Raw genomic sequence first — 23,423 nt, 5'->3', positions numbered from 1 at the left:
TTGTAAATTTAATTCTAAACAAAGAGTACCAAGGATAACACAGAAAAGTCTTCAGTTCTGATTTACCAGTTAGTTATGTTATGCAAGGGTTAATCTTTAAACCCTATTGAGAACCGACAATGTTGGAACTCTATACAATAATATATCTTAAAATTATAAATCTTTAAGAGGCAGGGAAGGAAGTTTGAAAGTAGTAGATAAGACGTGAAAAGAAAAATTAAAACAGTTAATTCATTATTACGGAACACATCCCCAATAAAAAGCCAGGAAGTGAACATCAGCACTGGTTATTTTAAACAATGTCATAAAGTGCTTGCATTTCTAGTGAAAGCAATTTACCAGAAGTCAAAAGCATCACGTCACAAATCAAACAAACATTGCTTAAATGAAATAATATACAATCCTGGAAACAAAACACTCCTTTGAGATTTACTATCACTGCAGTTGATAGGCAATCTCGCAGAGTAACCTTAAAGCACAAATTTAAAACTAAAGAAATGATTCCTTAATTACAAGTCACAGCACACAGACAGAAAAGAAAAGGAAAATCACACTCATACACATACACAGTTATTGTCCCACATACAGAGGTGTTCTTCTGTACTGAGGACAAAATCTTAATCCTAAATATGGTAAAATAAAACATTTAAATTAGAGCTAATCCAACATGCCATGAAAGTATATAACGGCAAGCTTAATAGTAACACATACAATAAATGAAAATATACTCACGATTCATACAATGTAATTTCCAGCGTAGAAAATCAATTGAGAAAGAGAACAGTTGGCGGGATCACTATGCCCTTCCGAACTCTCGGTGGCATAGGGAGGTCAACCGCAAAATAGAAAGGTTTGTTTCGGACGGAAAGTCCTTACCAGAGATCTGAATAGATGTCAGATCACCAGTATCTGGTGTTGGGTGCGGAGAGGAAGATATGATATAATGGGCAGTGAACAACATCACCCAATATGTATAATAACGGGACCTAGTGAGCAAGTGGTCTACAAATAAGCTCCAGATCTGTAATTTGCTATAGGAAAAAAATGAACTAGATTAATAATATATATATTGACCAGACCTAGAACTTGGTACAAGATTAGTGGTTCAAAAGGCAGCTTCAGGGATAACAAGGAGACCTAGAAATGATAATTTGTTAACAGTTTACAAAAACATGCAATGATTATCCTGATAGTAAAACATACAGAGATATAACACAATCATACTCACGCATCTGCTAATGTACTCCAACATAGGGACCCAAAATAAAAATTACTAATTAGCGGACAGCTCAACGCTTTGACCGTTAGTGACATAAAAAGGGAGAGAGACAAAAACAGTAAACAGGGATGTACCCAAAGAATGGGTGAATAAATACCTAGTGTCAGCTATTATATATTTATACTACTCTATCCCAAATTAATAAATACTACTCCCCAGAGTGTGCTTCTAAAGACAGCTACAACATGCCTGCCAAAAACTACACTGGTAATTAGTGGCCATGGGCTCCAACGCCATGATAGAGCCCCCAAAAAGGGACATTGCAAACACTCCCAAAAAGGACTCAAGAAACCAGCGAATAAGGTGTCATGAGTCGAAGAGCAGCGGTCCAATGAGTTTCCGCTGATTAGAGAACTTCTCGTGTACGATTGAACTTCTCGTGTACGACTAATCACCCCAAAGGACTTATAGTTTGAGAACTTCTCGTGTACAACAACCCACTCAGAAATTTGTGGTTAGGGAACATCGCGTATACAACTAACCATGCTAAAAATTTGAAAAGTTAGGGAACATCCCGTATACGACTAACTATCCAATAATATTGAATGCCCAAGTCAACCTGTATACACTCTCAACTAATGTCTTAGGCGTCCCTGTATTGGCACAGCGATCATCTATACAGGTAACCCATAGGTGGGCAATAATGCCGAAACCGCAGGCCACTCCGAAAAATGGAATGGAAGTCTGCTCAAAATCTAATAAATGAGATACCGTCATCCATTGAAGGGGCACCTTCGATGGATGTGAGTCTCAGACATCAGTATCAAAGTTATAGCATGACACTAGTAGAAGGAAATTAAATATAAAAAAAATTAAGAAATAAAGGGAAAAAGAAAAAAGAAATGAGAAATATAGCCTGTTCCTAAAGAGAATCTCTGAAGCCTAATCCAGAAGTAGCAAGCAAAGAAATTATTTTAAAGGAAAAAACATGTAAGCTCTTCGGGTAAGGCACAGTGATCAGACAACATAAGTTTGCCACACAGCACTAAAAAGCACTCAGGCATGACAACTGACAGAAAGAGAGTTAAGACAGGCAGTATAAAATCAATCATCCGAGACGACTAAAATGAAAAAACCAGAGAAAAACTTGACATTGTAAATCATCAAACAAACAGCCTAAAATGTTCTTTCACGGCTGACAAGATTAGTGCTATAACCGTGTAAAGAGTATAGGTGAGCAGTGAACCGGCACTGCTATCACGGGAGTAAAACTTAAGATGATCCGAGCCAAAATATTTATACAGGAAAGAGTCTGTATCTAGAATACTTTGGAAACAACACTATACACCGTTTTTCCTATAGAACAAAAGCACAATATGATAGCATTGAAATGGGACAAAAACACTTGCTTCTCAACAATATAACCACAATATGCAACAGTCTTCCTAAAGTACTACCAGTTAAGCATTCAGCAAGAAATACATGCGTATTAATTATACTAAGGTAAATGTGACATATATCTGTACAGGGCAAAAGAAAGTGACATCTGTAGGAATTGAGTAATACCATTTAAAGTGCGAAAACCAGGATCATGAAACATAAATCATGGGGGGCCACGTAAATGAATTATCAGCATAATACCAAAAACAGATTAAAGAAGCATTGTAACGTAATCACAGGAAGCCGCACTAGGACAAAGAAGGAGAAAGCCGGTTGTCAAAGGAGTAAATTATGATACCCTTTGAACACCCTGTCTCGAGGTTAAAATCATGGCTCAAAGGCAGAATGAGAAAGCATTTGTTTAAGGAAGGTGACAACGGCCAAAAGTCAAAGCAGTATGAGCAGAAAATTTTGGGGAATGGGAGACACCGTCCTAATAACATGACACAAAAGAGGAGGAAAAAAAAGTATGCCCTGATAAAAGGAGAATGCAGAGTAAGACTAAGATGCAGTGCCATAATCGTAGAAGTGAAAGCAAAGATACATCCGTACATTCTTACATGCTCAGAGGTGCACGTATAACGGACTTGGCAGCATGAGGCATGAAAAGATAAGTCATTTAACAATTATGGTACCTGCTAAGGAAATATACCAGAGAATCAGATAATCTCATCGGCGTTGAGGGAAGGACCCTTGCATAAGTCCACCGTCGAGAATATGTTGGGAAAAAAAAAGTTGTACCAATGTCGAGGGGAAAACGGAGTTGAAAGATATGAAAAAGATATGAGAGGGAGTTAGTTAAATGGATTTAGGAGCAATACGGTTGACAGAGGATAGACAGCAAGAGGTTCACAATATCCCTGTGTAAATGATTGGTTAACTTGTACCACTTCAGCATAGAACAGAAAAAACGGACGGAGAAGGGGAAAAAGTTACTTTCTGAGCGTTTAAAAGTGAACTGTAGCCTCTGCCAAAGCAGTGCTGGACAGATAAGGCAGCTAAAATGGGCAAGTTTCCCAGATTCTCATGTCCTTGAGATAGTGAACTACAGCGCTTGTTAGGGAAAACTCTTAAAAGCTACAGAAAGAAATGGCAGTTTCGGAAGCCGGGATAAGGATATGTGAGGGAAAAAGAAAAGGGTTTAGAACTTCAGCTCTTCGGGCAAATGTAAATGGATTTATAAAGGCAGATTCGAAGCCCAAGAGGGAATATATATATCAAGTATGACAGTTACTGGTAATGTAGTAAGCTTTGTTATGGCAAGAAAAATAAAACTCACACTATCTGGGGCTAGAAAGGAAAAAGAATGGCTTTGTAGGAAATAAAAATGAAAAGGTGATGTTAATATTTTTGCACTTTTTCTTTGTATTAGACAGCTAGCTATATTGCAGAGCTACTTAGTTTAGTACTCTTCCCTGCACTTCTCCTCTAGGAAGCGTTTCTGCTCTTTCCTCTTTGGCCCCCTCATCTGTGGTTTCTCTGGTTGGCCATTCTGGGCCCTCATGTTCACTTTTGGGCTTTGCTTTTCGGCATGGCTGCAGCTCCACACACGTTTTCCTAGGTTTGGCAGTGTTGCGGCTTTCTCCGCAAGGAAGGCATCTGAGAGCACCCTGCTCTAGACGAGTACCGAGAGTCAATCTGACTTCCTGGGTCTTCTGCTGTTGGAATCCTTGGGTTGGGTAGTCACCCTTTAGATGAGCCACATCATCCTGTTCCAGACAGCTGTGGCATAATTTTTTCTTGACAGAGGACTGGGGGGTATAGTTTCAGACTCGGATGTGCAGTCTGCTCAGGGCGCCAAGTCCTCGGGCCTGGCAGTACATTCATGTCTTGGGCTCTGTATTGGCCACTTTGGAGGTAGTGCCGTGGGCTGTGCTCACAAGCGACTTCTACAGTTCTCACTTCTCAGCATGTGGTCACCTGTGACCCAGGAATGTCAGCATCTTCCATGACTGTTTACAGCACGACTGCGCTTGAACTGGTGGCTCCACAATTTCTCCCTGCGGAGGGGATGCCTTGGCACCTCTGCAGTGGATGGTGATGGTTATGGACGCAAGCCTCTTGGGCTGGAAAGCCCTTTGTCTCCTTTTTTTCAGCCTCTGATTTGGTGGATGGCACTGGAGATGGTGTGTCCGATCTCCCACATGAACCTGCTGTGGGCCAGGCGGTGCTTGTGCCGTCGGGAAACATTATGGCGGTGGCTGCTTCTTCAGTGGTGTGAGACTCAGAGTTGGGCCCTGGCCACCAGGGTGGGTTGCCCCATGGAGTGGGCAGAGGACCTTGTGTTTCGTTTCTCCGTGGCCCACTTTGCAGGCTTTTCCTATGTTGAGCTCTCTCTTAACATTTTTTTCCTGCCTTCTTCTGGTCTCGGAATGGTTAATCCACACCAGTGCTTCTCCAGTTTGGCCTCGGGTAGAGAGCACTGGAGATAGAAGTGATGGCGTCCTGGCTGGACGTTGAGGTGCCTTCTTCCTTCTGTTGTTTTAGAGAGGGCAATTTGTCAGGGCTGGTTGTTCAGCTACTTCTTTAGCCGGAGGATGTTCTTTGATAGTGTTTCCTCCATGGCCTCGCTGCAGCAGAGTTCTTTTTGAATCACTCGCTACCGAGGTTTAGTCATTCTGGTAGCTCCAGATTGGCCACGGCGCCCTTGATATGCGGATCTGGTGTGGCTCCTGGTGACGCCTCTGTTTCGAATTCCGCTCGACTCCAGGCTCTTCAGGGTCTGTTACAGAGTGGAGGTCATACAGCGTGTTTTTTTGAGAGGTTGGCTCTGAGGAGCAGAGTTCTTCGGACACAGTGATTGCTGCCTTATAGCGAGCTTGTGTGCGGTCCACTTTGACAGCGCTTTCTCCGGTGTAGAGGATTTTTTGAGGCATGGTTGCGGCCCACACCTGGTCTTCATTGCGGGCATCTATTCCTCGGCGATTGGTTTCTCTCTGCTGGGCGGGTTGCAGAAGGGAGAAAGTGTTGGGCTCTCCTCTGGCTTCACAATCGGACATGGTGCATTTCTTGTGGAGTGCTTTGCTTCTCTGCTTCTGCGACCTGTTCGCCCTGAAACCTCATTCTTTTCTCCGAGCCTAGCTTAGGGCTCCTTCTCTACCAAGCATTGCTTCAGACTTCTTTTGATCCTTTGCGGAAGCCTTCGCTTAGGAGCTTACTCATGAGCAGTGTTCTTGGTTGCCAATTCTTTGGCACGCAGAGTGTCTGAATTGTTAGCGTTGCCATGCAAAGCTGCTTTTCTGGAATTTGCCGAGTCTGGAGAGATCTTGCATACGGTTCCTCCTTTTCTTTCTGGCTGTGGTTTGGCTTTTATTTATCAGTCTCTCTTTCTTCCCTCCTTTCAGGTGGGGGATTTCCTTGTGGAGTATGCTGCACTTTGTCTTCTGGATTTTCGGAGGGTTCTTCTCCGGCATTCGCAGATGTTGCATGTTTTTCGGCACTTGGATCATCTCTTTGTCCTTCTTGCTGGTCCTTGTCTTGGGAAGGTGGCCTCCGATCCGACTATTTCTCGTTGGATTGCAGATATTTTGTTCCATGAGGTTGCTGTCTATCTTTTTGGTGGAATGGGTGTGCTTTTGCTATTCGGATGCTGCCTTTGCAGCGGCGGTTGTGTCTCGGGGAGCGGCAACTTCCCACCCTAGTTAGGGATTGTTTTGGTACATCCCACCAGTTCCTGTATTCGTCTGCTGAATGCGCTAAGGAAGGTAAAATACCTTACCTGCTGATAATTTTCTTTCCCTTAGTAGCGACAGATGAATTCAGGATCCTGCCCTCTGTCAGCCGCGATTGTTTTGCCTGTCTATTCTTGTCCTGGCCTTTGGATTATTTTTAATTTTTTTGAAACGAAAGAAAAAGAGAACGAAAACCACTGAAGAGGAGTCATGGCGGTTGTGGTTTCTCTGAGTTGGACTGACAAGTTTCTGTTGTGTTTGGTTGGTGAGGAAGGCTTCCTGGTTTCTTGTCTGATTCTGCTTGGTGATCACGTATACTGCAGTGAAGGAGGAGCTGACTGACATCACTGCTTTCAGCTTTGTAGTCTCTATCTCCAGTGAACACAACCCACCAGTTCCTGGATTCATCTACTGCTTCTAAAGGAAAGAAAATTATCAGCAGGTAAAGCATAATTTTACCTTTATATCGCATTCATTGATGGTTTAATCGTGAATTGATAATGAATGTGACTGTTGGACTGACTAAATGGACCCTACAGGTCTTTATCTGCCGTCATTTACTATGTTATATGTATGCTTGCAAAATTTCTCATTGACTGCTCACAAGGAGCTGGCTAATCTAAAGATGGACAAAACAATGGGGCCAGATTGTATACATCTGAGTGTACTGATGGAACTTAGGGAAATTCTGATGACTCAACCATCTGACTTTTTCAATTCTTCTTTAGAGTTGGAATTGGTCCCGGAGGACTACAGAAGGGTGGATGTGGTCCCGCTCCACAAAAGCAGAATAGCTTAACACATATATTTCTGTTCTGTGCTGACAGATGGAGGCTAAGAGTAGGTTTGCAGAAGCTTCCAAATTCTGGACCATTTTTCAAAATTTGCTAGGTCCCTACATAACGTAAGTATTGCCACACTAGGATAGACCAAAGGTCCATCAAGACCAGCATCCTGTTTCAAACAGTGGCCAATCCAGGTTGCAAGTACCTGGCAAGATCCTGAAAAAGTTCAATACATTTTATGCAGCTTATCCCAGAAATAAGCAGTGGATTTTCCCCAAGTCAATTTAATAATGGTCTGTGGACTTTTCCTTTAGGGAGCAATCCAGACCCTTTTTTTTAAAACCCTGCTAAGCTAACTGCTTTTACCACATTCTCTGGCAACGAATTCCAGAATTTAATTACACGTTGAGTGAAGAAAAATTTTCTCCGATTCGTATTAAATTTGTATTTCACCATATCAGCTGGAAATGTTTGAGATGTGTATTATTGCTGATCTGTCATCAATAAAAAAGTTGAAAACTAAAAAAAAAAAAAATTTTTCTACTTTGTAGCTTCCATCACATGCCCCCTAGTCCTAGTATTTTTGGAAAGAGTAAAGAAACGATTCATGTCGACCCATTCCACTCATTATTTTATAGACCTCTATCCTATCTCCCCTCAGCCATCTCTTCTCCAAGCTGAGGAGCCCTAGATGCTTCAACCTTTCCTCATAGGGAAGTTGTTCCCAACCCCTTTATCATTTTCATTGCCTTTCTCTGTACCTTTTCTAATTCCAGAATTGAACACAGTATTCGAGGTTCGTCCGCACCATGGACCGATACAAAGGCATTATAATGTCTTCACTTTTGTTTTACATTCCTTTCCTAATAATACCTAACATTTTGTTTGCTTTCTTAGCCGCTGCAGCACACTGAGCAGAGGGCTTCAACATATCATCAACAATGACGCCAAGATCCCTTTCTTGGTCGGTGACTCCTAACGTGGAACCTTGCATTACGTAGCTATAGTTCGGGTTCCTTTTTCCCACGTGCATCACTTTGCCCTCCTCATGTTATCCACACTATCAGGAGCATCTACCCTATTTTGGATTTAGGTATAATCTGCAAAGAGGCAATCATTATCAGACACCCCTTCATCAATATCGCTTACAAAGATGTTAAAAAGAATCGGACCGGAGGACACATGACACCTAGAGCAAAAGCTGAGGCAATCTGTTCGGCTCCTCTATCTCCGTACCAAGTTTGCCACATATCCTGACTTTTTTATTTTTTTATTTTTTTTGCAAGAGATGACTATTATATTTAAATATTCTCTGCTGTGCCAGTTGGCTTGAAGAAAGGATGATTTTATGGCATCTTGCTTTCTTATGGTGTCGAGATTGACCTGCAGGGCTCCAGAGAAATTATGAGGCGCAGAAGCTAAGATGGTGGCTTTTTTGGCCCCACCTAGTTCCTTGGTAAGCTTAACATGGACTAAGGAGATTGTGTCAGAAGTGCGGGCAGTGGTGGAAGCTGCGCTGGATACTGAACTGCAGCAGTTGCATTATGGTATTTGCTGGGCCTTTCTGAGTCCCTGAAGGATGATGTTTTGGTAAAGTCTTTAGAGACTTGGATTCCGAATTCTTTACACTTGATATATCTTGATGCTCCTTTTAAAATTGAGTGGGCTCATCAGTTAAGCTCTGGGACTGGTGTGCTTGTGAGACCTAGAGTGGTTGTATTTCAGGTGGTGTACTTAGCACATAAGCAAGCTATCCTGCAATTCTTGCATGGTGAACATAATTTGGAGTTTGAAAATAGGAAAGTTAAAAAAAAATGTTTTCTGGACTATACCACGAAAGTGCGCAATTCGCGGAAAGCTTTTGTTTACCCCTATGCTCTGAGCTTTATCTCCAACAGATTCCGTGTGCTGTGCTTTATCCAGCATGACTTCAGATTAAGTATGATGGCAAGATTCATGTTTTTACTACTCTGGAGGCAGCACAAATTTTGTTTTGCAAACTGTCCCAGCCGGAGTGGGCACTTAAGATGCTGTTTCTGTGAGCCATGGGCTTGCTTGTACTTGTGTTGGCTCGGTCCCTTCTTTCTGTATTTTATCTTTATTTTGTGTATTTCGCTAGTGCATAACAGAACATTTTTGTACAACTTTATTTGTCTTTTGTCTAAATCTAATTCGTTTGGGATAGTTGACTTATTTCATTATTATATGGGATAGATGTGGGTGGGCGGGGGATATTTACATGTCCAATCCCACATTTTGGGATAGTACTTTAATTTGAGGTTGGGGTAGAGGTGGGATATTGGAATGGGGGAGGATATAGGAATGGGAAGAAATGGGAGGTTAGGATGGGGGGGAAGAAAATGTAAAATTTCTTGACGATTTTGTATTTGTGTTTTCTCTTTGAGAACTGGCTATGTTTGTGCTGCTTTATATATTTGTCAATAAAGATTTAAACCCAAAAAAGAATCTGACCAAGAACCAATCCTTGTGGCACACTGCTGGTTATGCTTTCCTTAGAGTGAGCTCCATTTAGACTACCCTCTTCCACCTTCCCCTCAACCAGTTCGTAACCCAGTCAGTTACTTTACAGCCCAGTTTATTTATAAGGCAACTATGTAGAACTGTGTCAAAGGCTTTGCTGAAATCTAAGAATACCACATCTAGTTCTCTTCCTTGAGCCAACTCTCTCTGGTTATCCAAATTAATCAGATTTGTGTGACAGGTCTCTTTAGAAAAAACATGCTGCCTCCATGTCCTGCAATTGGATTCCAGAAACATCAATATTCTCTGTTTTAAAAGTGTTGCCATTAATTTACTTCAGAGGTCAGACTAACTGGTCTGTAGTTCCCAACCTACTCCTTCCACTTTTGTGGAGAATTACCACTTCTGCCCTTTTGTAGTCCTCTGTGACTTAACCTGCTCTAAAGAAGCAGGATACTGGGCTAGATAGACCTTTGTTTTGACCCAGTATATCAACTCTTATTCTCCTTATCAGATTTGTAATCCTTTTAATCGGTTCCAATCTCTGGGAGTGTCAGGTAGTGTAAGAGTGCTATTAGATAACTGAATTTTGCTTCTTTACCAATTTTTTGTTCTAATGAGATACTCCTTGACGTTTTTTTTGTTGTTGTTTTTTGTTATAGACTTCGTGCCTCTAGAGTTCTGCTGGTTGGCATGAAAGGCCTCGGAGCAGAAGTAGCTAAAAACCTCATTTTAGCAGGAGTCAAAGGATTGACAATGTTGGATCACCAGCAGGTGGGAAACATTACTGTTAAAATTTCTGTGATGCCTATTCATAAGGCCCCAGCTTTAGACAGGTTTCAAAACTGGCTATAGGATATGCTGTTAAAGGTCAGTCTGTTTGTGTGTCCATATGTTTGTGCATGTTCAAACAAATGTGTACCTAGGGACTTAAAAGAGGGGGTGGGGGAGAAAAGGGGGGGGGGGGGAGCTAGATCTGCCACTTGAAGATGGGTAGCAGCCGTGGCTGGCGTTGAAGCTTTCATCTCCCTTCATTGTGAGGAGCCAGGGACATGAGGGTGAGTGCAGTTCCTTGATGTTCCTAAACCTGGTGGGTGGAGAGATGAGGGGGAAGGTGAAGAGTAAGGGAAAGAAAGCGATATGGCAAGTGTCCTCTTTACACATTCATAGCCAGCCTCCTTCCCTCCTTCACCACAAAAAGCCACATTCCTACACAGGCACCCCTCAGTACACACATCTACCTCTCCTGTGCTTCCACCCCGTGGACACATGCATATCCACATCATCCCACCTCACCTAATTTATACCCACTCCTTGACATGCACATGCATGTACCTGTCCATTCTTTTACACCCCACTTATACCCTCCCCCCTAGAGAAACAAATATACCGCATCATGTGCACATAGTATACAACACACACACAAACACCTTCTATCTCGCTACTGAGATACTTCACTGCAGCCCCTTCTCAAACAGAAGAGTAGAGATCTGGATATGTCCTATTGGGCTGCACTAAGGGAGCAGTCCTAAAAAAGGCACTAATATTTGCGTGCGCATTATACATGTGTTTACAATACTAGCATATGTGACACTTTTACCTAAGTGCTATTGTGTAAATACATGTCTTGAGTAGTGCGCATTACACAGAGGCATATTTTCAAAGCATTTTGGGAGGCTAAGTTCCATAGGTTTCTATGGAACTTTGGGAGGCTAAGTGCTTTGAAAATGAGCTTGATAGTAACATAGAAGATGATGGCAGAGAAAGACCTGCACGGTCCATCCAGTCTGCCCAACAAGATAAAATCATATGTGCTACTTTATATAAGTACATAAGTAATGCCATACTGGGAAAAGACCAAGGGTCCATCGAACCCAGCATCCTGTCCACGACAGCGGCCAATCCAGGCCAAGGGCACCTGGCAAGCTTCCCAAACGTACAAACATTCTATACATGTTATTCCTGGAATTTTGGAGTTTTCCAAGTCCGTTTAGTAGCGGTTTATGGACTTGTCCTTTAGGAAACCGTCCAACCCCTTTTTAAACTCTGCTAAGCTAACCGCCTTCACCACTTTCTCCGGCAACGAATTCCAGAGTTTAATTACACGTTGGGTGAAGAAAAATTTTCTCCGATTTGTTTTAAATTTACTACACTGTAGTTTCATCGCATGCCCCCTAGTCCTAGTATTTTTGGAAAGCGTGAACAGACGCTTCACATCCACCTGTTCCACTCCACTCATTATTTTATATACCTCTATCATGTCTCCCCTCAGCCGTCTCTTCTCCAAGCTGTATAGCCCTAGCCTCCTTAGTCTTTCTTCATAGGGAAGTCGTCCCATCCCCGCTATCATTTTAGTCGCCCTTCGCTGCACCTTTTCCAATTCTACTATATCTTTCTTGAGATGCGGCGACCAGAATTGAACACAATACTCAAGGTGCGGTCGCACCATGGAGCGATACAACGGCATTATAACATCCTCACACCTGTTTTCCATACCTTTCCTGATAATACCCAACATTCTATTCGCTTTCTTAGCCGCAGCAGCACACTAAGCAGAAGGTTTCAGTGTGTTATCGACGACGACACCCAGATCCCTTTCTTGGTCCGTAACTCCTAACGTGGAACCTTGCATGACGTAGCTATAATTCGGGTTCTTTTTTCCCACATGCATCACCTTGCACTTGCTCACATTAAACATCATCTGCCATTTAGCCGCCCAGTCTCGTAAGGTCCTCTTGTAATTTTTCACAATCCTGTCGCGATTTAACGACTTTGAATAACTTTGTGTCATCAGCAAATTTAATTACCTCGCTAGTTACTCCCATCTCTAAATCATTTATAAATATATTAAAAAGCAGCGGTCCTAGCACGGACCCCTGAGGAACCCCACTAACTACCCTTCTCCATTGTGAATACTGCCCATTTAACCCCACTCTCTGTTTCCTATCCTTCAACCAGTTTTTAATCCACAATAGGACATTTCCTCCTATCCCATGACCCTCCAATTTCCTCTGTATACCTGACCTTGATTTGTATCTGCCATTTTCAGGGCACAGATCGTAGAAGTGTGCCCTGCACTAGCCCCGCCTCCCCCCCACTGGCTCTGCCACCCAATGTCCGCTAAGCTTCAGAGGATCCATTCCTTCTGATCAGGATTCCTTTATGTTTATCCCACGCATTTTTTAATTCCGTTACCGTTTTCATCTCCACCACCTCACGCGGGAGGGCGTTCCAGGTATCCACCACTCTCGGTGAAAAAATAATTCCTGACATTTTTCTTGAGTCTGCCCCCCTTCAATCTCATTTCATGTCCTCTCGTTCTACCGCCTTCCTATCTACGGAAAAGGTTCATTTTGCGGATTAATACCTTTCAAATATGTGAATGTCTGTATCATATCACCCCTGTTTCTCCTTTCCTCCAGGGTATACATGTTCATGTCAGCAAGTCTCTCCTCATACGTCTTGTAATGCAAATCCCATACCTTTTTTGTAGCTTTTCTTTGCACCGCTTCAATTCTTTTTACATCCTTAGCAAGATACGGCCTCCAAAACTGAACACAATACTCCAGGTGGGGCTTCACCAATGACTTATACAGGGGCATCAACACCTCCTTTCTTCTGCTGGTCCCACCTCTCTCTATAAAGCCTAGCAACCTTCTAGCTACGGCCACCGCCTTGTCACACTGTTTTGTCGCCTTCAGATCCTCAGATACTATCACCCCAAGATCCCTCTCCCTGTCTGTACATATCAGACTCTCCCCGCCTAACACATACGTCTCTCATGGATTTCTACTCCCTAAGTGCATCACTTTGCATTTCTTTGCATTGAATTTTAATTGCCAAGCCTTAGACCATTCTTCTAGCTTCCGCAGATCCTTTTTCATGTTTTCCACTCCCAGGTGTCCACTCTGTTACAAATCTTAGTAGTGTCCGCAAAAAGGCAAACTTTACCTTCTAACCCTTCTGCAATGTCACTCACAAATATATTGAACAGAATCGGCCCCAGCACCGATCCCTGAGGCACTCCACTACTCATCTTTCCCTCATCCGAGTGAATTCCATTAACCACCACCCTCTGGCGTCTGTCCTTCAACCACTTCCTAATCCAGTTCACCATGTCAGGTCCTATCTTCAGCCTGTCCAGTTTATTTAAGAGCCTTCTGTGGGGAACCGTGTCAAAAGCTTTGCTGAAATCTAAGTAGATTACATCTATAGCACGTCCTTGATTCGGTTCTCCGGTCACCCAGTCAAAGAATTCAATGAGATTTGTTTGACACGATTTCCCTTTGGTAAAACCATGTTGTCTCGGATCTTGCAACTTATTGGCTTCCAGGAAATTCACTATCCTTTCCTTCAGCATCGCTTCCATTACTTTTCCAATAACTGAAGTGAGGCTTACTGGCCTGTAGTTTCCAGCTTCTTCCCTAGCACCACTTATGTGAAGAGGGTCCGCATCCGGTGTTCTCCAATCCCACGGAACCTCTCCCATCTCCAAGGATTTATTAAACAAATCTTTAAGAGGACCCGCCAGAACCTCTCTGAGCTCCCTCAATATCCTGGGGTCCCATGGCTTTGTCCACCTTTAGGTCTCCTAGTTGTTCATACACACTCTCTTCCTTGAATGGTGCTATAGCCACTCCATTTTCATATGTACTTTTGCCAGTCAATCGCGGTCCTTCTCCAGGATTTTCTTCTGTAAAAACAGAACAAAAGTATCTATTTAGCAAATTTGCTTTTTCTTCATCATTATCTACATAGCTGTTCGCAGCATCTTTCAGTCTCACAATTCCCTTTTTAGTCATTTTTCTTTCACTAATATACCTGAAGAAATTTTTGTCACCCCTCCTTACCTTTCTAGCCATTTGTTCTTCTGCTTGCGCCAGACATATTTCTGTTGTGGCTTTCTTTCAGTTAGTAGAGGTGGTGTACATATGGGGGATTTAGTGCACGACTTGTGCTTGTTTGTGTGTATGTTGCAGAATACTATGAAGTATGCACCTTTCTTTGGCTGGCATAAGTCCCTGTGCTTAAATATTAGGTGTGTATATTCCCAGTTAGGCTGCTGTGGTATAAAGAAAAGTTAATGCCTACATTTATTTCAGAATAGGCTCCTATCAAGTACCCTGTTACAGAATTGCCCTTTGTGAATACCCCCCCCCCCCCCCAACTTGTTTGAGTTATCCTTCTTTTATGGTTTGTGTTTGCAGGGCTGAACCAGCCACATCTAACAGTCTGACAAAGTTCATTTCTTTCTTACTTTATGAATAATTTTGCAGTAGGAATTTCCATAAAATCTTCTGCAAATAGTCAAAATTTGGCAGCATATTTTATGAAAACCCATCGGAATAGTATTATAAGAGGAATGGGAAAACAGAATTTGTGGTATTATCTTGCATAAAGTAATAGAAGATCAATTGGTAACTTACACTTCATTTTCTTGAACCTGTGAAGAAACAGACTGGACTTGGACCATAATCTGTAGTTTTTGCAGTGCTTTGCATTGACTGTGTCCCTTATTATGAGCTAGTTCACATGTAGGCATATTTTCAAAGCACTTAGCCTTCCAAAGTTCCATAGAAACCTATGGAACTTTGGAAGGCTAAGTGCTTTGAAAATATGCATGATGGTGGTACTATTGATTTAACACAGGCCTTCATAAATTTTCTCTGAATCTAGGAGCCAACTCAAAAATTTACCAGGCAGTATGTCTATAAGTTGCTGGCAGGTGCTGCCAATGGGATAAATGCTGGCCAGTGGCATATTCAATGATATTAACTGAATAGTGCCACTGACATTCCCTTTGAAGGTTTTGGCACTATCTGGGTAATGCTGGGGTGTTCTGTGGGCAGAGCTTGGTCAAAGCTGTAGGTTATCCAGTGAGTGGTAATATTCACTCAAAAAGGCTGACAGGATAGGATGACATAAGAGAAGTAGAAAGACAGCAGTCCAAGTTAAAAGGAGCTATAAAAATGGCAACATGTCTTGATGTAAGTAAAGTGAACAAAAGGAAGGTATTTAAATGTCTGTCATATCTCTACTCTCCTACCTTTCTTCCAAATATACATGTTGATCTTTAAGTTAATTTAGGCGTTTGTGATCCGCTTAACCATCCTAGATTGCTCACAATCTTGTTTTTTGTACCTGAGGCAATGAAGGATTAAGTGACTTGCCCAAGGTTACGAGGAGCTGCAGTGGAAATCGAACCCATCATACTGGGGTTAAAGCCTGCTGCACTAACCATTAGATAATTAAAAAAAAAAACAACCTTAAGGGAGAGAGAAATCAATATAAAAACATGAAAAGAATCATTCCCACTGAAAATGCTTATTAGCCTCCCGAGGACCTGCACCACATTAATTTATTTATTGTATTTGTACCCCACATTTTCCCACCTTTTTGCAGGCTCAATGTGGCTTACAGAGTATGGAAATGAAAACGTCGTTACATGATTTGAAAAGAAAAAAAAAAACATTCAGATGCAAAATAGATATCAATAAAGATTTTATGATATAATTTTAAACGTTAATATCAGTTTGTTCTTTTTAAGCTGACATTGCCACACTGTGCATATTATTGGAAGAAATCTGTTGCTAACTTTTGAGTAATGTAGCACTGGCATCCCTGACGAAGGAGTTCTGAAATGGTGTGTGGTGTTGGTCGTGGAGCGTTTTATGAAAGAGCGACAAAAATCTAAAGTATCGACAATTATTGAGAAGTCATACTTCTAACTGCTTTTTAAAAAAATTCTGGTGCTAGTTATTGTAAATCTTTGACAAGTGATTTACTGTTTTTTGAAAGAAAAATACTTTTTATCTAATGGACTTTGATATTTAGCTTGTTAGATCCCTTGTGGACCTGCTAGTTCTTGAAAAATGTTTTTGACATATTAAAACAAATGGGAGGGGAACAACAGAAGGAGTTTTAATGATGTATAGAGCTCTTTAAGTGAGCCGTATTTGCGGCATTACTTGCTGAAACTAAGCTTGGCTGTGGTCTACAGCCTATACTGAATATTCCTGTTCCTCCTCAAAATTATATATATTAAAACTATGTATTTTTTATCTGATTTATTGTGGTGCAGGTTTCCGGGAGGCTAATAAGCATTTTCAGTGGAATTGATTAGTGCGGTCTGTCCCCATAAGGTTCAGCTTATTTGATAAACCACTTTAGGGAAAACTGTCAAAGCAGTGAACAATAATATAGTTCATAGCGTAAAGGAGGACTATAATAATCAAACAGAAAAGATCAGAAATTTGTCTCTTGGTGCTGTACTTCCATACCTCCCCAATCAAACCAGGCAGTGCCAGTACAGCGGACTGTAGACATCTATTCAATGCTTTTTTGAAATAAATATATAAGGACATTTTTAATGTTTGTAAGGAGGTTTCTGAGCGTAATGATAATGGGAGAGTCTCAGAAAATGTCCAGAAATAGCTGACAAAATTAAGGGATAACCAGTTATTCCTTAGCGTCCCTCCGGACCGGCCCAGGATTGGACTGATGGGTTGTGCACGCCTACCAGCAGGTGGAGACTGAGAAAAAAACTCTGACTCTAGAGAGCCAATGAGAGCCCTGGTCCTGTGACCCTAGCCCCAGTATTTTCTCAGTCTCCCAGCAGGTAGGACGTGAGCCTATTAGTCTCTCTTTTGGTATTTGTAGATATTTTCTTTATTGGTTCTTCTGTGCCCAGGAATTTTATTGAGGTCATTCCTGATACTAAGTGCCTTAGTGTTCAGCCTCTGGGGTGTTAAACTCGGGTGCCCCGAGTCCCTCCCCCCTATTTCCTCCCCATCTCCCTTCTGGTGTATCCTCTAACGGCATTATTAATAATTAAGGGAAGGGCTACCCTTTCATTGTAAAGGAGTATTGCCTTTGGGAGAGGCAGCCAGTGTTTAAAAAAAAAAAAAAAAAAAAGAACTGAACAGCTGAGTTATCTGTTCCCCGCTGACTTAACGAGCAGGCAGCTCTGTCAGGCAGCTCTGGTTTCAACTTTGTGTGGGGTTTTCAGCACCTGTTTAAAAAAAAAAAAAAAAAAAAAAAGAAAAAGAGCTACGAGATAGGGGAAGCGAACGAAGGCAAGCCAGTACCCTTTTATTGCTCCTGTCAGCCCTCGGGGTTCTTTTAGCTGCTAAATAGGCTGTTTAAAAAGGCGCGAACCGCGTTGCCGCTTTCTCGCGAGTGCTCGCTTGTTTCCGCGATGGCGGAAAAGTTGAAAAGATGTGCAGTCTGTCAGCGTCGGGGGGTTAATGCCTCCGGCGCCTGTAAATTTTGTACAGCGCTTGACATGCCCGCCGTTTCTCTTCCTCCGCCGACTTTGTCTTCGGTTCCGTCGGGGGTTCCGATTTCGCCGTCGCGCTCCCTCGCTGCTAGTTCGGAGGCCTCTGGCTTACTTCTTGAAGCGCCCGCAGCGAAAGTGGCGCGAACGGCGGCCATTTTGTCTCCTGCTCCTTCAACGTCGGGTGCCGCGTCTGGCCCTTTAAACTCCGCGATTTTGGGAGATTTAAATACGGAGGTCCTGGTACATTCGACAGCCACTCAGGGAGGAGGTTTTCCCCCTGAGTTTGTTATTCAGATGTACCAGGCCTTCCTGATGCAGCGAGAGGGTTCAGCAGCGGGGCTGGCAGGGGCTACAGCGGGGCTGTCAGGGGCTATGGGCAGTTCGGTTCCTACTGCAGCTAAGCCTAGGACATGTGAGTTTCCTTCAGATCTGGTACCAGAGCATAGTTCAGACATGCCCTTTTTGGAGGAAGAGGAAGACTTAGGACCGGCACTTAATGAGCTGGCTTGGGAGGATCCTTCCTCTTTAGATCCTGACACTGTTCCTTTGGGCCAGGGGGAAGATCCCTCGGTGGCTAGAGTGTTTCATAAGGAAGATTTACAGGATCTTATTGCTATGGTGGCTACTACTTTAAATTTTGATGATCAGCCTCCAGCTTCACAAGTCCGAAAGGTTGATTTGTTGGTTAAGGGCTCTAGGGCTTCCAGCAAGACCTTTCCTATGCATGAGGACATTTGGGATGTCATTAAAGCGCAGTGGGAGGTCCCGGATGCTGCTTTTCGGCCTACTAGATCTATGTCTCGTCTATATCCGGTGCCCGAAGCTGATAAAGCACTTCTTAAGCTCCCAGTGGTTGATGCTGTGGTCTCTGCGGTTACTAAACGCAACACAGTCCCAGTAGATGGAGGAACGGCGCTTAAAGATACGCAAGACAGGCGTTTGGACTCTCTTTTGAAGCATAATTTTGAGGTTTCCTCTTTGGCAGTGCAGGCGGCCATTTGCGGATCTTTAGTGGCCAGGGCCTGTTTTCGTTGGGCCGAGAGAGTCCTGGATAGATCTTCGGATGATCTCGCAGCTATAGATGTCGAGGTGGCAAAGATTGAAACGGGCTCTGCTTTTCTAGCCGATGCTCTGTATGACCTGTTGAGGGCATCTTCTAAATCTTTGGCCCTGGGAGTTGCAGCTCGCCGCTCTCTTTGGTTGAAAGGTTGGTCGGCAGATGCGGCCTCCAAGTCTAAGTTAAGTAAATTTCCCTTTAGGGGTTCATTTTTGTTTGGAGAGGATTTGGACAAATTGGTTCACTCCCTAGGAGACTCTAAGGTGCCTCGTCTCCCTGAAGATCGGCCTCGCCTGTCCAGTCGGGGTGCCTTGTTTGGACGTGGTAGGCTAAGGTCTTTCCGTAGATTTCAGCCTGATAAAGCTTCTCAGCCTCAGAGATCGCGTTTCTTTACCAGGAACCAGTCCTTTCGAGGTTACCGCAGAGGAGGCAGATTCTCAAGCGGCAATTTTCGCTCCCCTGCGCGTACTTCCCAATGAAGGTGCGAGGGCCCCTTCTCTGGTACCTGTCGGAGCTCGGCTTTCTCAGTTTTATCAGAGGTGGGCCCACATTACATCAGATCAGTGGGTCTTGGAGGTGGTTCGAGACGGATATGCCTTAGAATTTGCAAGGCCTATTTCAGACGCCTTTCTGGAGTCTCCCTGTCGCTCTCCCCTCAAAGCGCGTGCGGTTCGGGAGACTCTACAGAGGCTCTTAGATCTTCAGGCGATTTATCCAGTTCCTCCTGCCGAGTACAAGCGAGGTCGGTATTCCATTTACTTTGTGGTGCCCAAAAAGGAGGACTCCCATCGTCCTATTCTCGACCTCAAAGCTGTCAATCGCGCTCTCAAGGTCACCAGTTTCCGTATGGAGACCCTTCGGTCAGTCATAGTAGCAGTGCGCAAGGGAGAGTATTTAACAGCCTTGGACCTGACGGAGGCCTATTTGCATATTCCCATTCGTCCTGCTCACCACAAGTTTTTGCGTTTTGCAATTCTAGGCCGGCATTATCAGTTTCGCGCTCTGCCTTTCGGCCTGGCGACGGCGCCGCGCACATTTACCAAAGTGATGGTCGTGGTTGCAGCGGCTCTCAGGAAGGAAGGGATTTTGGTTCATCCCTACCTGGACGACTGGTTGATACGGGCAAAGTCTTATCAAGAAAGTTGTCAGGTCACGGAGCGAGTAGTAACGTTCCTGCAGTCCCTAGGTTGGGTGGTGAACATAGCCAAGAGCCGTTTGGTTCCCTCTCAGTCTCTAGAGTATTTGGGGGTCACCTTCGATACTGCGAGGGGTCGAGTTTTTCTTCCGCAGGGCAGAATCCTAAAGCTCCGGTCTCAAATTCTGAATTTGATGCATCTGAAAGTACCTTGTGCTCGAGACTATCTTCAGGTTCTCGGTTCCATGGCTGCCTCGATAGAAGTAGTTCCCTGGGCCAGAGCTCACATGAGATCTCTTCAGTGGTCTCTCCTGGCCCGGTGGTCTGCTCAAACAGATTCCCTTCTGATGAGACTGCCTTTGCGGCTCCGGGAGCGAATCTCTCTGTTTTGGTGGCTACGGATGCAGAATCTCACTGTGGGGATGCCGTTGGAGCCTCCGCGGTGGATACCTCTAACAACAGATGCCAGTCTCCGGGGCTGGGGGGCTCATTGCCTGGACAAGTGGGCCCAGGGCCTCTGGTCGCCGCTGGAAGCAGGTCAATCCATCAACTTTCTGGAGACCAGGGCGATTCGGTTAGCTCTGCTCCACTTCGGTTCTCTTCTGGAGGGCACAGCTGTGCGAGTTCTCTCGGACAACGCCTCGGCAGTAGCCTACATCAACCGCCAGGGAGGTACGAGGTGCCGTCTCCTGTGTCGGGAAGCGGAGAGTCTTCTGGCGTGGGCGGAGATTCACCTCACGGCCATCTCAGCCTCGCATGTGGCAGGAGTGGACAACGTGCAAGCAGACTTCCTCAGTCGTCACACTCTCGATCCCGGGGAATGGGCTCTGAGCGATCGGGCATTTCAGTTGATAGTACAGCGCTGGGGTCTTCCAGTACTAGATCTCTTCGCCTCCAGGCTCAACTCCAAAGTTCCTCGCTTCTTCAGTCGCCGAAAAGATGTGAGGGCGGCAGGGGTAGACGCCCTCTTGCAGCAGTGGCCCTCCGGCCTTCTTTACGCGTTTCCTCCATGGCCACTAATAGGTCGTCTCCTACAGAAGATCGAAGACCACGGGGGGCCGATCATTTTGGTGGCACCGGACTGGCCTCGGCGTCCTTGGTACGCGGATCTCCAGCGTCTGTCCGTGGCGTCTCCTCTTCGTCTTCCGGCACACAAGACTTTGCTGGTTCAAGGACCAGTTTCGCATCCAGATCCAGCTCGATTTTGTCTTACGGCTTGGCTCTTGAACGAGCTCGTTTAACTAAGCGAGGATTTTCAACGCCAGTGATTTCTACCATGCTGCAGTCTCGTCGCCGTTCCACCTCTCTAAACTATATTCGCACGTGGAGAATCTTTGAGGATTGGTGTGCAGAAGCTGACATTGTTCCCTTTCGAGCGTCAGTACCTCAGATGTTAGACTTTTTACAGCGAGGTTTTGATAAGGGGCTCTCTCTTTCGTCGCTGAAGGTTTAGGCGGCAGCTCTGTCCTGTTTCAGAGGTAGAATAAGGGGTAAGTCTTTGGCTAGTCTTCCCGAGGTGGCTCGTTTTTTGAAGGGGGTCAGCCTTCTTCGTCCTCCGGTCAGATCGGTTTTTCCATCTTGGGACCTTAATCTGGTGCTTTCGTCGCTGACAAAGCCTCCTTTTGAGCCTTTACAAGCATGTTCTCTGAAGGATTTAACGCTTAAGACGGTGTTTTTGGTGGCTATCGCGTCAGCTAGAAGAGTCTCAGAGTTGCAAGCTTTTTCCTGTAGATCTCCATTTCTGGAATTTTCTAAAGAGCGAGTGGTCCTTCGGCCGGTTCCTTCCTTTTTGCCCAAGGTACTATCTCGGTTTCATATGTCCCAGTCGGTTTTTCTTCCTATTCTGGGATCCTCATCTGGAACGCAGGAGCAGCGAAAGTTGCATACTCTGGATGTTAGGAGAGTACTTAAACGGTATCTTGCGGTTACGGAGGACTTTCGTCGCTCGGACCGCCTCTTTCTGCTGTTTGCTGGTCACCGCAAGGGCCTGGCAGCTTCTAAGCCTACTTTGTCTCGGTGGATCAAAGAAATGATAGCGTCTGCTTATCTCTTAGCAGACAGACCAGTTCCGGCAGCACTTAAAGCTCATTCTACCCGGGGGCAGGCAGCCTCGTGGGCGGAGTGTTCCTTGGTGCCTCCAGCAGAGATCTGTAAGGCGGCGACTTGGTCGTCACTTCATTCTTTCTCTAAGCATTACAGGCTAGATGTACAGTGTCGTCAGGAGACCGTCTTTGCATCTCGCGTACTCACAGCGGGTTTGCTGGGGTCCCTCCCTTAGGACTACTGCTTTGTTACGTCCCATCAGTCCAATCCTGGGCCGGTCCGGAGGGACGCTAAGGAAGGAGAAATTAGACCTTACCTGCTAATTTGCTTTCCTTTAGTCCCTCCGGACCGGCCCAGGACCCTCCCGTGTTCTATGGTTCTCAACTTTACTGTGTACAGAGATGCAACTGTCGTCTACAGAGCTGTTCTGCTAGTTAGACAGTTAAAGGAGATACATTATGGTCTATAAGAAATACATTATGTTCTACAAGTTAAATGTTTTGCAAGTTCTCTGTTTATTCAGTTCATCTGTTTATTCAGTTCATAATATTATACAACTTGCACAGTTTATGGGATACACATTTCTGTACATAATTGGCCATGCCACGGCTCTGAACCGAGTTGTTGGTGCGCCCAGTGTCACGGCGAAGCCGTAGTTTAAGCACGTTGGTTTCTCTTGTGCTTCCTGGCTGCTTAAATTCCTCAGGGCACAGAATATAGGTCCTTCTTTTCCTTTCTGCTTGGTTATTCAAATACTGAGGCTAGGGTCACAGGACCAGGGCTCTCATTGGCTCTCTAGAGTCAGAGTTTTTTTCTCAGTCTCCACCTGCTGGTAGGCGTGCACAACCCATCAGTCCAATCCTGGGCCGGTCCGGAGGGACTAAAGGAAAGCAGATTAGCAGGTAAGGTCTAATTTCTCCATTTTGATGCGTCGAATGGAGTGCTTGTGAAGGAGTGTAGGGAATAAGATAACCGGGATAGAACAAAGGTGAACTTGTAGAGTGAATTTTATGAACCAGAACTAGAATTTTATAGATAATACAGTACTTAATAGGTAGTCAATGTTCAGCTTTTAGAAGGAGAGTTACAAGGTGAAATTTTCTTGCTCCAAAAATCAGTTTAACTACAAAATTTTGTATCAGTTGGAGCCATCTCATTTATTTTTGACAGAGACCTTTCAGTGATGCATTACAGTAATCTAGTTGAGTAATACTAGTGCATGGGTAACTATTTGTAAAACTCTGTTCTTTAAAGAGTTGTAGAACAGAGCAAATTAGACATAGTTTAAAGAAGCATTTTCTAACTACAGTTGAT

At 44.1% G+C, this 23,423-nt stretch overlaps 1 protein-coding gene across 1 annotated transcript in view; it reads left to right on the top strand.

The window, feature by feature from the left end:
- Positions 1-23,423, top strand: part of LOC115459315 (SUMO-activating enzyme subunit 1-like) — a gene marked incomplete at its 3' end in the record, with an annotated part of 52,914 nt that overhangs the window by 11,523 nt on the left and 17,968 nt on the right. Inside the window, exon 2 of the mRNA XM_030189158.1 lies at positions 10,259-10,370. Coding sequence (XP_030045018.1) covers positions 10,259-10,370 — 112 coding nt within the window. The remainder of the gene's footprint in view (positions 1-10,258; positions 10,371-23,423) is intronic.

This window comes from Microcaecilia unicolor, unplaced genomic scaffold, assembly GCF_901765095.1.
Source record: "Microcaecilia unicolor unplaced genomic scaffold, aMicUni1.1, whole genome shotgun sequence".
Taxonomy (NCBI): domain Eukaryota; kingdom Metazoa; phylum Chordata; class Amphibia; order Gymnophiona; family Siphonopidae; genus Microcaecilia; species Microcaecilia unicolor.
This window is presented reverse-complemented; position numbering and strand designations above follow the sequence as displayed.